At 44.1% G+C, this 15,494-nt stretch overlaps 1 protein-coding gene across 1 annotated transcript in view; it reads left to right on the top strand.

Moving 5' to 3' along the window:
- PAPPA2 (pappalysin 2) overlaps window positions 1–15,494 on the top strand; it is a 229,048-nt gene that overhangs the window by 148,090 nt on the left and 65,464 nt on the right. Inside the window, exon 14 of the mRNA XM_059673457.1 lies at window positions 12,209–12,380. Coding sequence (XP_059529440.1) covers window positions 12,209–12,380 — 172 coding nt within the window. The remainder of the gene's footprint in view (window positions 1–12,208; window positions 12,381–15,494) is intronic.

Raw genomic sequence — 15,494 nt, 5'->3', positions numbered from 1 at the left:
GAGAACTCTAATTCATAGAAAAGCGGCAGATAAAGCAACTCTTACTTTTAGGGACAAGGGAAGAGTATCAAAGGAAGGAACAAATGTGAAAGAGGCTGTGGGAGGATCTCTATGGAGAGAGTGGGCGGTGGCACTTTGGGTGGCAGGGAAATTCTCTGAAGTTTCACAGGCTGGGGCTGATGAGAATGACACCCCCCAGTGGGGTGCTGCTGATCAGAGCTCATGAAGAAGCTGCTTGCTGGACAGCTTGCCTTTGGGGCACATGAAACTTTCTGAGGAGCCATTCCCTGGCGTACATTTGAGACCTGCTGGAAAGTCAGCTAGGGTGCTGGTGGGACTTGATGGGAGTGTAGGATGTCACTGAAACTTGTTAAGAGGCGAGCACCAAGAGTGAAGGACTGAAGCTCTGTTGGACATCAAGTGCAGCAGAAGCAAGGAAAGGAAAACATATAGGAATCAAGAAGGGATGCCCTTTCTTCTGCAGTGTCTCTCCAGTTACGATATGTCTCCTGGAAAACATGATGTGATATTAACTGGTGAAAAAGCAACATTTGCATGGCCCATCTCTGGGCAAGGAAGGGTGGATTTGCAACTGAGAGGCAATAAGTTGGTAACTGGCAGAAAAGGTCCTGAAACCCCTTTCACTCTACTTTTTATATTTCAGATAAGATTTTTTAAAAAGTTCCTAACTTCAATAATAAGACAACTTTTCAATATAATGCCTAAGTAGATTGACCTCACTAGAAATGCACATTTTCTTTTTTTAAAATTTTTATGTTTTGACCTTACTTGAAGTCCAAGGCAAACATAAAGTATAAATACCTCATTAGCTTATTCAGTGTAAATACACATTCTGATTGAGATGGAAAACAAGTAATAGATACTCATAAATATAAAACTTAATGGGTTCTGAGGTTTACCTTAAACTATAGCTTATCAAAGCCAAGTATTCTAACTTAAAATTGAGTGTGATATTAATCTTTTTAAATGAATATCTACATGGAAAACTGAGTTCTTTCTTCTCTCTCTCATTCTTACTCTCATCATTTCTCACTCACTTTATTTAGTCATGCTTTGATCCTTTTTTATCATTGTGGATAATTGATTCATGCAATTATTTAGTTCTAATACAATGAGTGTGTGTGTGCGCGTGTGTACACATTGTATGTACATAGCTGTATTTCACTTAAGAAAAAGAAAGGCTTCTGAAAAGTTTAAAGTAAATGGATTTGTAAAACTATTCTATATGGGGTGTGTGTGTGTGTGTGTGTGTGTGTGTGTGTGTGTGTGTAGAAAGAGATAGACTATGCATCATTTAAAATGTTTACCAAGTGCCTACAGTTGCCAAGAATCATTTTTCAGTTGAGGAAACTGAGACTCAAGTGCACAAATTCACCTTATTTGAGATTAGAACAACAAAGACTAGAATTCAAGTAATTTGTTTTTAGTAAAGAAAGTTTTCATTATATGAATGGAAGACTGTTTCAGAAATATACTCATGTCTACTGCTGTCCAAGAAACACCGCCACCCTCCCTCACACTGTATTTGGATTGGGGTAACAAGGGCTTAACTGACCTTGGGATAAATAAAGAGCACCTCTAGTTTAAATGTGTTTATGTAAATGGCATATTTATTTTGAGGAAACCCTGAAACCAAGAAATGTAGATGTGGGCTCCAAGTAATGCAGGTACGCTAGTGATCTTTGATGAAGTAGGTGAAAAGGGTGGAATTGAAAACATACTTGGGACTTTGGGGAAAGTTCAGGAAATGAATTTCTAGATTAGAGCAGTTTTATGGGCAGAATCCAGGGGACTTGGGGTCATTAGAAAAAGAGAATTTTTAACCCAGCTCCATTTGGTCCTAGCTCAGACAAGAAATAATTTTGCTTCTCATAAGAGAAAATCAGAGAAAAAATATTTCACTCTCTTGGAGATTACTGCAAGTGCAGGTAAGCCAGAAAGGGAACATACAATTTTGAAAGCCTGGTTTATGTGTGTATTAGTTGTCTATTGCTACTACATACTCGTCAGCTTAAACCAACACACATTTACACTCGCAGTTCCTGAGGTCAAGATTTTTAGACCAGTCTTAACTGGATCCTGTGTAAGGTTACAGTGAGATGTCAGCCAGGACTGGGTTCTCATCTGAAGGCTTGAGTGGGGAAATCACAGGGTTTTTGGTTCTTGGTTCTGAAAGGCTGAGGGTCTCAGTTTCCTGCTGGGGGTGGCACTGATGCTGTGCTCAGTTCCTTGTCACACAGCCATCTCCCTTGGCCAGCTCTCACATGGCTGCGTGTTTCCTCAAAATCATCAAGAGAGAGGATCTCTCAATAAGGATAACTTTCAGTCTAGGCAAATAATCAGAAGTGACATTGTCTTATTTGACATATTCAGGTTATAAGAAGCCAGTCACAGGTCCTCCCCATACAGTTGAGGAAATGATACGGTGTGGATTCTAGGAGGCAACGGTCATGTTCAGCTCATTATGTTAGCTTGGACTAGTTGAAAGTGTGCATAGACCTTGGAATTGTAAGCATCTAATTGTGTGTCTCCTAACCTGACAGAGGCACATACTATACTTATGTAATTTTAACTCGCCACACAGCCTGGGCCACAATGGGCATGTGAGGAATTTGAATGCAGGACAAAAGCATGAGGGAAGAACAGTAATTCCCAGAGTAAGGTCTTCTCATAGACTTTCCCCAGTTCTTGGTTGGTCAGATTGTCTAAGCCACCTTCAATCAAAGAATGTCCTCTCAGTTCTCCACTCTCTAGATATACCACCTTTGTTTTCCAGACTGAGTGATCCTTACCCATATTTTGTTCCCAAGTTAATTTCCCCCTTATTCCTAAGCCTGAGCCACCTTCAGAGCTCTGTTCTTTGTGGCTCAACTGGAATTACTATAGTATTCATTCATGTAATTTTAATTTAGCAATATCAATTTGTTTCCTAGAAGATTATAAAATTATATAAAACCTAAAAAAATTTGTGGTTATTTTTCAAATGATCTGCATCATGATTATTTTCATAATGTTGGATAATTGAGAGTTAATTGTTTTGGTAATTTTGGTCTAGTGTGTAAATGAGTGTGTGTGTGTTTGTGTGTGTTTCATTTTATGTAAGGCATTCTTCTAGAAAAGGTTAATGTCCTTTTTTTATAACTAAATTTTAAAAATGATTTAACTTTTTAAATGGAAGTGCCATTATAAAGCTATTTTTTTTAAGTAAAAAATAAATGTTTTTGGAAAGAGTAGTATCATCCCCAGATTTTCTCCTCTTTCTTTCCTTTCTTTTTCCTGTATAAATCTTTTCCTATTTACTTAAAACAACCTAAGCATGGACACACAAACTGTGCTTCCCCAAGCAGGCCTGTCATCCACCAGGCCATCCATCACCCGCCAGGATAATCAAAATCTCTAGTGGATTCTCCTTCCCCCATAGTTAATGGACAAATCATTCTGGGAAAAGGAAGTTGGGCTAGAAACCTAGGGAACAGTTGACTCTGAGTCAAGAAAAAAATAACAAACACACACAGTGTGCTCTTGTATGATTCTGTATTCAAGGCAACAACTTTTAAACAGATTTACCTTATACATTAAAAACCCTTACTATTAAGCTATTATTGTGGACATCATAATAACAATAATATTGGTGTTCAGCTTCTAATGCTTGTATATGTAACATAAAAATGCACATAGACATTATTAACATACTTGCTATGGTGTTTTTCTTTGCTGGTGTAAAGGACAGGATCTGTAATTTAAAAACTGAGTATTCAAAGCATAATGTAGATCTGGTTTGGGTTGGATGCTCAGGGATCAGCTGTAAGTTTCCATGCATGTACATTAGTTTAGGCACTGTTGCTTTCTCTGTGCAGCCTTTGTTCTTCAAGTTCTGTTTCCTGAAGCAAGGACTGCAAAAAAGAAATAATACTTAGGAAAACAACAACAATTAGTGATCACCAAGAACTTAATTATTTTTCGTTTGCAATGTATGAACTAGTGTAACATGCAGGGTTAATGTCGTCTGAGGCTGACTTACCCCACCTGCCTTGCCTCTTCAGAGCCCTCTTTCATGGAACCCCTGTGCTGTGCCACAAAAGATGTGTTTAGCCTGAGAAAGCTTTTCTCAAAAAGGTGGATCTGATGACGGAGAAGACAGAGCCTCTGTATCCCTAAGTCAAGTACAGAGGATTTCTGGGTCACCTTCCATTGTACATAGACTCAGAAAGCACAGGAGCTTGCTGCTGGGAAAGGCACTATAGATTTTGGTTGGGGGTGGAAGGGTGTGGTAGAAAGGAAAGCAACTTTCCCATAGAACTTTCTTTCTGTGACTTTAGGAATTGCAGAGAATTTGGGGGAGGAAGGATTCTCTTGTAGACTTTGCCACTTGGGAGATGTTGGGACTCAGGTATGAAAATTTCCCTTCTTGCTTATGCTGTAGCTCAGGGATAAGGCTGGGGCTAGATTGTAAGCCTCTGAGCCCTAGTCCAGAGGCCTGTGGCCAGAACACAGCTCAGTGCCTTGGCATTCCTTCCCTGCTGTAATCAGTGTGTGAGCCTGGTCTTGGTAACAGGATCATTCCATCTCTATTATCCGTCATTTTGCTTCATGCTTCATTATTCCCTGGAACCCTCATTGCTGCTGCTTTACCAGTTCCTATTGTGCTTCAATTATTGGGAGCTCAGAGTTGAAATGCCAGCACTTTCCCTTCCTCCTTTGCCTGGATCAGGCTGCTATACCCTGCCAGGCGTCTCCTCCCTGACTTGTCCCATGTAGAACATTCAGATGACCTCCCTCTTGATAGCCCCACAAAGTGAAGGGCTCCTTCCTTCCTTTTGCTAGGGACTACATGTTAAAACATTTGCTCATTCGCTGGTTCCTCACCTTTTATTTTTAGGAGAGGATTTCCTTTGAGTGCTCTGGGATGATGGAAAGTATTCTCTCTTGCTGCTGGGAAAGCCACTGTAGATATTAAATATGTATTGCATTTCTACTCATTTGATTATCTTCTTCCCCAAAGTAGTTTAGCAAATTAATGTTGAATCTGTTTTTGTTTCTTAAGCAAGGAAAGAATTATAGCTGCTCAGTTGTTCTGTAGGTTTCTTGCCCAACTTCCTTTTCCCAGAATAACTTGTCCATACAATAGGGGGGAAGGAGGAAAATTCACTGAAGAGGATTCGGAGTGTCCTGGCCCATGATGGATGGCCTGGTGGATGATGGGTCTGGGGAGGCACAGTGAGTGAGCTGTTTGAGTCTTTTCAACTATTTGCTCTCATGGGGTATTAGAGGAACAAAGAAAAGGTCATGGACATGATCTCATTTAGGCGATTATTGGACTATGACTAGACTATTATAGAAATAACCTTTATTAAAATGTTATCTTGTCTGAGATGGCTCCTAGCAGGATACATTCTAAGAACTAGTTGAGTGACAGCTTTTGAGTGGAAAGCTAGGAACGGGCACAGACATTTTGGGAGACTTGGTGTTAGTGTCTCCCTCTAAGGAATTGGCTGGTTTTAATACGATGACTTTGAAACAGTGACTTTCCAATGCCTTATCTCAGTTTCATAAATTACGAGGTTTTTTTCTTCAAGTCTGGACAATCTGTGCAGGCCTCTTTAAAATTGCAAATAATTTTTTGATAGAAATAGAAATGTTCTAAGTCATTATCAACTATTTATATCAGGGGTATTCTCTTGTAGATCTTGACAATTCAAAAGCAAACCAGGGCCCTGCTGGAATGCAACCTTCTGTAGGCATTGGGCAGTTTAGGGGAACAGAAGCAGAGAAAGTGATGCTGGACAGAGATGAGTTTAAAATGCCATCTGCTTTCCAGTTTTGCTCTGGTCTAGCCTGTACTTGTGGCCTCTCTTCCTGGCAGTTGGTGGAGAGAGCAGAGAAGACAAAAAGAAATCAACATTTCTAGGGTTCTGTCATTTTGCCAGCCTGCCAAGGAGACAGACACTGTTGACAGGTTTGACCATAAGTTCTGTTTGGAACGGCTCAGGCCTTGTCTGGTTCTGTGTAGCCATAACCATGGAGCGGAGGAAGTGTGGTGATGGGGTGGCAGCAAGCCCAGTGCCTAGACCCCTACCTCTTGCTTTTGGCTACACCATCTAGTTTCACCACATGCATTTAGGATTGTCCTTTCCCTTCCCTGGGCCTTCATTTCTCCATAAGCAAGCGAGCCATTGATGTTGCAAGGCTTGGAGTGCCAGGAAGAGCAAAAGGGCAGAAGAGAGTAATCTTCCAAATCTGATGTCAGTTGAGGACTGACAAATTCTGGGATTACAAGATGATGGGAACACGGGGAGCTTCTGTTGGGGAGTCCAAAAACTTTATGAGGAAAGGAAGCCAAGGCGGAGAGGGAGAGTCCCAAAGGGGCCCTGCATGTGTTTTAGATTCTACTTTTATAGGTAAATTTGGAGCTCCTTCAAGGTGCTGGCTTGCAAATCATCAAGCCCTCAACTTACACATAGTTGATGAGAAGCCAACTACCCCTTCTTTCTGTCCCATAGGTACTGTTTTAGCAACAGCACAAATAGAAGCTCCTGCCCATTCAACTTTATTCACAGGACTGTGTTGTTCCCTCACTTAACTCCACCTTTCACAATTCCCCAGGCTTGGCCGACAAATATGACTGGGGAAGTGTTTAATTGGTACCCAGGGATGAATAACAGGTAGTGGGGAGTCCTCAGTGCAGTCAAGTGGGGGCTGCAGTGATCACTCCTCATTAGAAAATGCCCTGTGTGGAAAGGGTTGCTGCCCTTGCAAACTGCAGAAAAAAAAGTGTGTGTATAAAGTCGTTGCTATTGTTTCTTATGGGCGATTCTGTTCCCTGGTGCATGCTAGGAAGCACATTCCCTGGGGCTTAGCCAGCGATTGTTTTGACTTCCTTTGGTATTCCACATATTTGATAATCTACATTAACATCATGGGTTCTGAAACTTGGTGACACAGGGCCTTTGAAAGGGAGTGCTTTTGGCTAGGTGATATAAATCTGTTTCTCTTTAGAAGGACAGGGGCATCTGGATGGAACTGCTAGTGTTACAACCAAGCATGGTAAAAAACTGGGCCCAGAATTAGAAATGAGCAAAGCAAATTACTCAGTACTGTGGCTACCAGAGTCCAGCCCTGAACTTAAAAACAGGTCACATTCTAGAAAGAGACGGTCATCTCCCAACAGGGATATTTTGAGGTGCCAACTTTGGGGCAGAGACTTCAATAGAGGCAAGAGAAACCTCCACTTTTCCTGGGATACAGGAATGAAAAGAGAAGTCTGCTTTGTGCAATAAATTCATCATTTCTCAGTCATGAGGGAAGACTGAGAGCTCCTACTGAGAGTCTTCTGTTGCTCTCAGATGAGAATCTTCAAAGAACTTGAATTAATTTTCCCTTCCCAGTTGGTACGATCCTTGAGTGAGACTCCTCAAAGTACCAGCATTGTACTACCCAAGGAGGCCGATAGTCCTTGTCCTACACAAAGACAGGGCCAGCGTGAGGAGGAGGCAGAATGGGAAACCAGAGCAGAGGCCATCTCCTTTTGCACTGGTTTGGAGAAACAGCAAAGCTCTCTAAGGATGGATGCTATCATTATTATTTGGTTTTGCTGTTGGGGGTGAGAAGATTAATGAGGACTCGGTCTCTTCCAGTCCACTCCACATTCTGTCCACCATCTACTGCCAAATCCAGAGCATACATTCCTTCTTAGCCCACACCCTCTTATTTCAATAAGAATCAGTAAAACACAGTGGGGGAATGGAGGGACATCTGATCCTCTTTTACTATTTAACTTTAAAAGAGCTGTTTCTACCGAAACTACTGGCGCAGCTCTTTGGTCAATGGTGGCACTTTTTGGATAGAGGAATTGCAATCTTGTGTTCAACTAAACAACTGAAAAGTAGGGACATTGAGTAGAAACTTACACTGGGCAAGAAAGATCGTGCGAAACTCCCTCTTGGGTTCTCCACCACATCCTGCCCACTCATGGTTTTCTGTACTCCTACCCCAATACCACCATCACCTCATCTGTGAAATTAAATACCATGCTAGAGCTGGAAGGGACCTTCAAGAGAACCTAGTTCAACCCTTTCATTTTACAAATTTGCAGACAGAGGGCCAGAGTAGTTAAGAGATTTACCCAAGGTCATAGAGATAAGCACCAACAAGCCAAGACCTGACCTCAGCTCACATAGGTTTGCTGCTTTCTGCATCATACCATGCTCTTCCTTAAAAACTGTGGTGCAGATGCCAGCTGGTTTCTCCTAAGCTATCCTGGAGTCCAGACACCAAATTGTGGTCAGCTTTCTCTGGCTGCCTGAGGGAGGGCGGGATATTGACTAGAAAAATTTCATAAGCTGATGTCATCCTGATTTTGAGCCGAAGTTTAATTAAATGCTTGTTTGTTATTATATTGTAGTCTCAGTGCAGTAAAAAGATCTAGAATAGCTCATCATTTCTTTTGCTCTCAGTTTCTTTATCTTTAAAAAGAGAGATTTGGGTTGAATTGCCTTTAAGGTCCATTTAAGTTTAAACATGGTATGGTTCCTTTAAGATCATTGCTCAACATTACTCCCTCCGCCCCCAGCAGTTATATTTAAGAAATGGGCTCTTTAGTTCATAATCTCCCATCAGTCCTCACCTGGGAGAAATGTAGCTTGATTATGATTTACTCTGGAATATTGTCATAGCCTCCTGAACTTCAAGGGTGGCACAGCTCCTAAGGAGAACCTTGGGCCAAAGCTGTGAAGATGTGGACAGAACAGCCAGCACTTTGACCATTCATAGGAATTACCCAGCTTCCCAAATGTGGGCCTTGGCTGAAAGCTATGCCAACTTCTCTCTAGTGGCCTCAGGGGATGGAAAACAAAAAACTTGCCTCGTTTGGCATGTCCTGGGGGACAGCTCAAGACAGGTTTGTTAGTGGATCTGTCCACTCCTTCTGCAGAGAATATTACCTGCTTTCCGGTGCCTCACCCTGTTCCTCACCCACCCCTGGACGGCAGGGGAGAACTTTAGGAACGTGCTCTTAGTCTATCTTTAAATTAGATGTTGACTTCCTTCAGTATAAAGTCTCCAAGTTCGTTAGCCAAAATTTAAGAGACCCACACATATTGAATTTTCTTCAGTAAAAACAAACAAACAAACAAACCCACAAAAACCCATCAGTTCTCAGTGGTAAGGAGGAAATGGTGATTTTGCCTAGGTTTTGAGAGCGCTGTCTTGCCCTGTGTTCTGTCTGTACAGCATCAGAGGTAACATTTCAGGCTATTATCTCTCAGGCTTTGCCCAATCCTATCCATTCATTGATGTTAAATCCTATCCAAGATAAAACGTTCTCTGGAATGGCCATGAATGTATAATCAGTAACACATAGTTTAATTATTTTCTCTCTCCTGCTGTATTGAAAGTTTCTTCAGAGCAGAGGAATGTCTTCTGCTTTTGATCTATCTGGTGGCCTCTGTGTTATATTTTGTGCTCAATACATGAGAGCATAATGGTTGAGCAGTGGGGCCAGTTTCTCCTGGAATCAGCCCTGTCATTTTATAGTCTTGGCCTATAGATTTATTGACATCTTTCGGGTTACACATATCCAGGCCTTTCTGGTGCTACATTTCACTCCTGGTGAGCATCAAAAGTCTAAAAGAAAAACTCATGGATGCCAGGATCCCACCACAGGCCTATAGAATGAAAAACTCCAAGGGACAAAGTCTGGGCATCTATATATTTTTTAACATTTCCTGAGTGAAATGTAAAATGATGGTTGACAAAGCCTGCCTCATGGCATACAAAGGTCACCCCTTCATGGAACTGTGCCACCAAAGGCTTCCCAAGGACAGGTGTCACTCACAGACCCAGCCAACAAAGGAAAACCATCTATCATCATGGCAGGACAGTGCTGGGTTTAGGCTTGGATGACCACAAGCAGCTGACGTTCAAGAGCAGGACAGCCTAGGGTTAAATACATTTGAAACAGGGATTCTTCAGTTGAAAGCATTTTTTAAACCCTCACATATAATGACTTCGGGGAATGAGGGCAGAAGAGAGAGTAGAAGCTTATCCAGAGAAGTGGAGAGGCCAAAAGCAAAGCTAGGATCACGGTAGGTGGCCGTCTACAGAGGAGTGTGATTTCTAAGGCCCTCCTGACTCACAATTCCATCATGAGAAACTCATTCCTTTGGCTTAAAACTTTGTCTCCTGTTAGAATGGAAATACCTGTGAATCACATCTGACTGGGTTCATCATGTGCTTACCTAAGAACACGTTGTGATGAGGTGTGAGGAAAGATCTGGAAAAAGTGGGTGGAAGGTTGAGGCTCTATTGCCAAAGGAGGAAACACACTGAGCAGGGCACCCTGCAGTCCATGGATGCTGGACAAATGTGGCCAATTCCATTTGCTCTCATTTAAGAGAAAACTGCTCAAAAGGGAGGTACACTGTTAAATATTCTATACTTTCCCCCTGGCAGCCCTACTGAGGAGCTCCTTGGCTTACCTGGCCTGTGCTGCTAGCTTTTGAATTGAGAAGAAAGCAACAGGGAAGCAGCCTCACCCCAGGGAGATGGCCTCGTGGTCTAGGCTGGCCCCAGAGTGAGGGCTCTGAGTTCCAGCCCGAGGATTTTCCTCCGACTCGCTGTGTGGCCTCCAGCCAGTCTCCAAACAGCTTTAGTTTTCTTACATGTCAGACCAAGATAAATACCAAACTTCCCCCCTCTCTGGGGCATTGTAAGGTTTCATGGTTGTCCCTGTCATTAATACATGTCCAAAGACCCTAAGAAGAATGCTTTTGAGAAGTTTTAAAGACTATTTTTTACTAGTTGCATTATCTTTATGATATTGGAGCTTATGTAGCATTAGGTGGAGAGGAGCATGCGCGGGTGGTAGGAAAACGGAGAACACATCTTCGCTCAGAAGAGTGGTGTTTGTAGTGGAAGAGAAATACAGAAGGGCTTTGGGGTTGAGGTGTGAGGGAGAAAAGTCTACAATTGGTACCAGATGCCATCAGAAGCTAACGACCTGACAAACACCGTCCTCATAAAACAAATTCCTTAAAAAGGAAGCACATGGAAATATAAACTAGTGAAAGAATCTGCAGCAGCTGCCCTAAAACCATTTCTCACTTCATAAACAGGTCTGGGTTTGATGGTTTTTATTTTTTTGATCTTGGTTTTATTTCATGTCACTTTCCCCCTGGTCTGTGCTCCCCTGTCTCACTCTTCCTACCGTCTGCCAATGCTGGACAGACTTTGCCCACTGGTAGTTATAGCATCCGTAGTTAATGGAACCCCATCCTGGTGGAAGGAAGCTCATTCACAGGGTTTGTTCTGTGTCGTATCTCATCACCGATTTGTCCTCAATGATGACATGGCATAATTGGATGGAGTTGTTGAAAAATAGCACATGCTATTTCACATTAATTTCTTGGCAGAATGCTGACATGGACCACAACCATTAATGACTCTGTTTTCCAGTACTTTCCACTTAACACATTGAAGAAATACGTTTTGTGGACATCAGGGCATGTAGCATCTATGGAACTTGGAGTTCTTTAGCATCACTAATGAGGTGTTCCGATTTGGTCCCATGGACAGTCAGGTTTCAGATACCTTATTCTGAGAGGTTGAATAGAGACTCAGAGGCAAAGATGTATTTCCTATACTACCTGTGCAATTATTAGGGTTGGGTTGGGGGAATTCCTGCTGACAATAACCCCTTCCCCAAACTCATTGAGTTCTCCCTCTGTTGGGGCTTCATGGAGTGTCTGAGGTGTACCACAGCATTGCAGGGAATAACCAGGGCTTAAAGGCTTTCTTTACATCACACAACTCCAATCCATTCACCCTATACCTGAAAAGCATAGGTAAAAGAAGTGAGAATGTCACTGCCATATAACTTAAGTCCCATGGGCATAGGATCACAAGCAGCAACTTTAGCACATTCAAATCAAATTCATCTCTTTTGGACCAGTGCTTTTAAAATCAATTCTCAATTATTTCAAGGCAATATGTGCAAAGCCAAGACATTTTATTTTCCACCTTCTTAAAAAAAGTCACTGAACACTAATACAACTCAAGGAAAAATAAGGCAAATTGATGATGACGAAATTCACTGTAGTCATTTTGGCTAATATTTAGCATCACTGCCAACAGCACCGAGAGCAAGAAAATATCTTGCTGGACTAAGATGCTTCTCTTTCTGTCACCCCAGCTGTGTCCATCGGCCCTGTGGGGAGCAGAGCAGCTGTGCGCCACTGCTGCTGGAGCACACGGAAATGGTGAACTGTACCTCTGGGGGGCCAGGTCACATGAAGTGCGCTATCACCTGCCAAAGGGGGTTTGCCCTTCAGGCCAGCAGTGGGCAGTACCTCAGGCCCATGCAGGTGAGTGGGAACCCGTGGTTATCAGGACCGAATTCCGGGGGAGAAAAGGCCTTCATGTTCCTCTCCCTGGCCCCATCAAGGAAGGGCAGGTGCTGGTCGATCAGGTGAAAGGAAAAATGACTCCAGCAAGCCAGGTGAAGCAAGGCTTTACAGAAGTGCAGGTGTCTAAGAGCCAGTGTTGTTCCCATTATCTGGGTGTCAGTTTCTCTCCAGATGGGCAGTAAGTAGGAATGCCTGTTCCATTCTTCTCCCTCTTCTTTGACCTTCAAGATTAGATGCCACAGTTGAGCCTTGTCCACAATATGCAGGCAAGATGGGGGCAGCCACTTATCTGTGGTTCATGGTCTGACCCCCCAGTCCTCTTACAAGAAGGCTGGAGAAAAAGAGCTGATTTCCTTCCCTCAGTTCCTGGTGTGGGCATTATGTTATGATTCTAGCCTTGATGGAATTGTCCAAATTTCTACAAGCTACCACATCTCCCTTTCCAGGATTTCAAGATGACTTGGAGGTAAGAGCGTGGCTTGGGAGACAGATCTGGAATGAAATTTTGGCTCCACTGTTTAATAGATGTGTAATTTTAGGTAAAAATCAACAAACAAAAGGAACTAACCTCTTTAAGCTTGTTCTCACATTTTTAAGGTAATTAGGACAGAAGACTTTATGTCATTTTATTATTCTGATGACTGGAAATAGTTTTAAAGTTGCTAGCAGAATGATAGGCACAGAGCATTCCATTAATCTACCATTATTATGAACATGATGCTGTCTTCTCAATAAAAAATTGTGTTTTCCACTTTTTCTTTAGAGAGCTTTTGGTACTCTGCAGAGCAACTTAAACTTGAAATCGCCCATTAAGACATAACCATAATATGAGATAGAGAAAGGAGGCAGTAGGTCAAAGATAATAGTGCTCTAGGAAAGACCCAGCAAGATGCGGTATGATGAGGAAAGGGTGGGAGTGTGACTGGCAGTCAGATTTCAATGGTTTGGAAGAAAGGACTTTTTCTTTTTCTTTTGTACCAGTTGACTGCCAGCAGATTGTGGGTCAATGGAGAATTCACTTGCTTAGGGACAGTCAGAATTTAGAGACATAGTCATTGGCTTCAGGTGGTTTAGGATCTGCATAGAGAGAAACAGTTTCAATATACCTTGAGACTATCCTTGGTGTATGATGCTTTGGTGATATGATGCTCTTATCACCCACCCATTCTTAACCCAGCTTAACTTGCTCTAGAAAAGAGAAAAAAATTAACAACAACAACAACAAAAAGATACAAAGATTGGATAAATTTTTGTGATAGGTAAGGAAGGGGAGAGAAGAGAAGACAGGCTTTGCAAGTTATTAAAATTAAGAGCAAATTCAAAACAAACATAGACAGTCCTTAATGAAGGCAGGAGAAAAACCAAGGTAATATATGCAGAGTTTGGGAGACATTCTTTAAATGATCATTGTGGTTTGAGCCAGACATCTAGGTTGTAGGGTGTAAGGGACAGCATCTGAGTTGGGAGCTCACCCTTCACTAACCATATGGTGGATTCAGCTCTCCAGCCAGCCTCTCCTGTCCACTCCCACCCCCCGGCCCCCACCCAGGACGGCCCCACTGTGGAAATTATACAATCCCAGCTCGTGATCACAAGACAGTGGGGATATTTGCTTTTTGTTGACACAAGAACTGACACTAAATAGAAAAATGTGTCTGGCTTTGAATTGGGTCCTCCTGGCAGGCAACAGGGAAACATTGGGAAAGCAGGGCAGAGCTGGTAGCCAGGAGTGGGTGTCAGGGGTGACAGGTGCTTTCACTAGTCATTTTACCGCTGGCTTTGGCCACTGCTGGCCCCTGGCTGAGCCCCAGAATCATCTCTCCCACTCACTCTCTTTAGCCTTTGATAACCTTTTGGCTAGAGTGTCAGCTGTGTTGTGTGTTTTTTTTTTCCAAACATGCCCTGAACTCCCAGGTCTCTCAGGCTCTGTTCAGTCTGCTCTTCTCACTCCGAACACTTTCTTCTCTTCTCCCTCTTCCCCTCTGCTGCTGGGAAGTCCAGCTCATCACTCAAAGGCCAGTTCCTGTGTCACCTCCCTCAGCACACTGTTCCTCTTTCCCAAGGATTGGGCAGTCCCTCCTCTCACCCCTTTGTGCTGCCTCACCACCATAGAACAAGTCCATATATATGACATTGCTGTCGTTTTTATATATTATACTAGGGGCCCAGTGCACGAAATTCGTGCACTGGGTGTGTGTGTGTGTGTGTGTGTGTGTGGAGTGTCCCTCAGCCCAGCCTGCCCCCTCTCACATACTGGGAGCCCTCAGGCGTTGACCCCCATCACCCTCCAATCGCAGGATCGGCCCCTTGCCCAGGCCTGACGCCTCGTCAGGCCTGGGCAGGGGACCCTCATTTCCCCCCATCACTGGTTCTGCCCCCATCCCAGGCCTGATGCCTCTGGCTCAGGCATCAGGCCTGGGCAGGGGACCCCCAGACCCCTCTGATTGCTGGCTCTGCTCCTTTCCCAGGCCTGATGCCTCAGCCAGAGGCGTAGACCCCCATCACCCTCTGATCACCTGATTGGCCCCTTGCCCAGGCCTGACGCCTCCGCCAGAGGTGTCAGGCTTGGACAGGGGACCCCCATCTCCCCCCGATCACTGGCTCTGGCCCCCGCCCATGCCTGAGGCCTCTGGCCCAGGAATCATGCCTGGGCAGGGGACCCCCATCTCCCTCTGATCGCTTGCTCCACCCCCGCCCAAGCCTGACGCCTCTGACCCAGGCTTCAGGCTTGGGCAAGGAGACCATCATATCCCCCCAATCCCCAGCTCAGCCCCCCGCCCAGGCCTGATGCCTCGGCCAGAGGAGTTGACCCTCATCACCCTCCGATCACCAATCACCGGATCGGCCCCTTGACCAGGCCTGAGGCCTCCAGCAGAGGTGTCAGGCCTGGGCAGGGGACCCCCAGCTCCCCGCGGTTGCAGGCTCCGCCCCTGCCCAGGCCTAATGCCTCTGGCTGAGGCATCCGGCCCGGGCAGCGGGGACCCGCAGCTGCAGCGGCCCCGCGATCGTGGGCTCCACTTTAGGCCCAGGCAAGGGACCCCTAGCTCCCGGGACTGCCAGCTTCGACTGTGC

The sequence above is a fragment of the Myotis daubentonii genome, chromosome 18 (assembly GCF_963259705.1).
Source record: "Myotis daubentonii chromosome 18, mMyoDau2.1, whole genome shotgun sequence".
Lineage (NCBI taxonomy): Eukaryota > Metazoa > Chordata > Mammalia > Chiroptera > Vespertilionidae > Myotis > Myotis daubentonii.
Note: the sequence above shows the minus strand (reverse complement) of the source record. Positions and strands in the feature narration are given on the sequence as shown.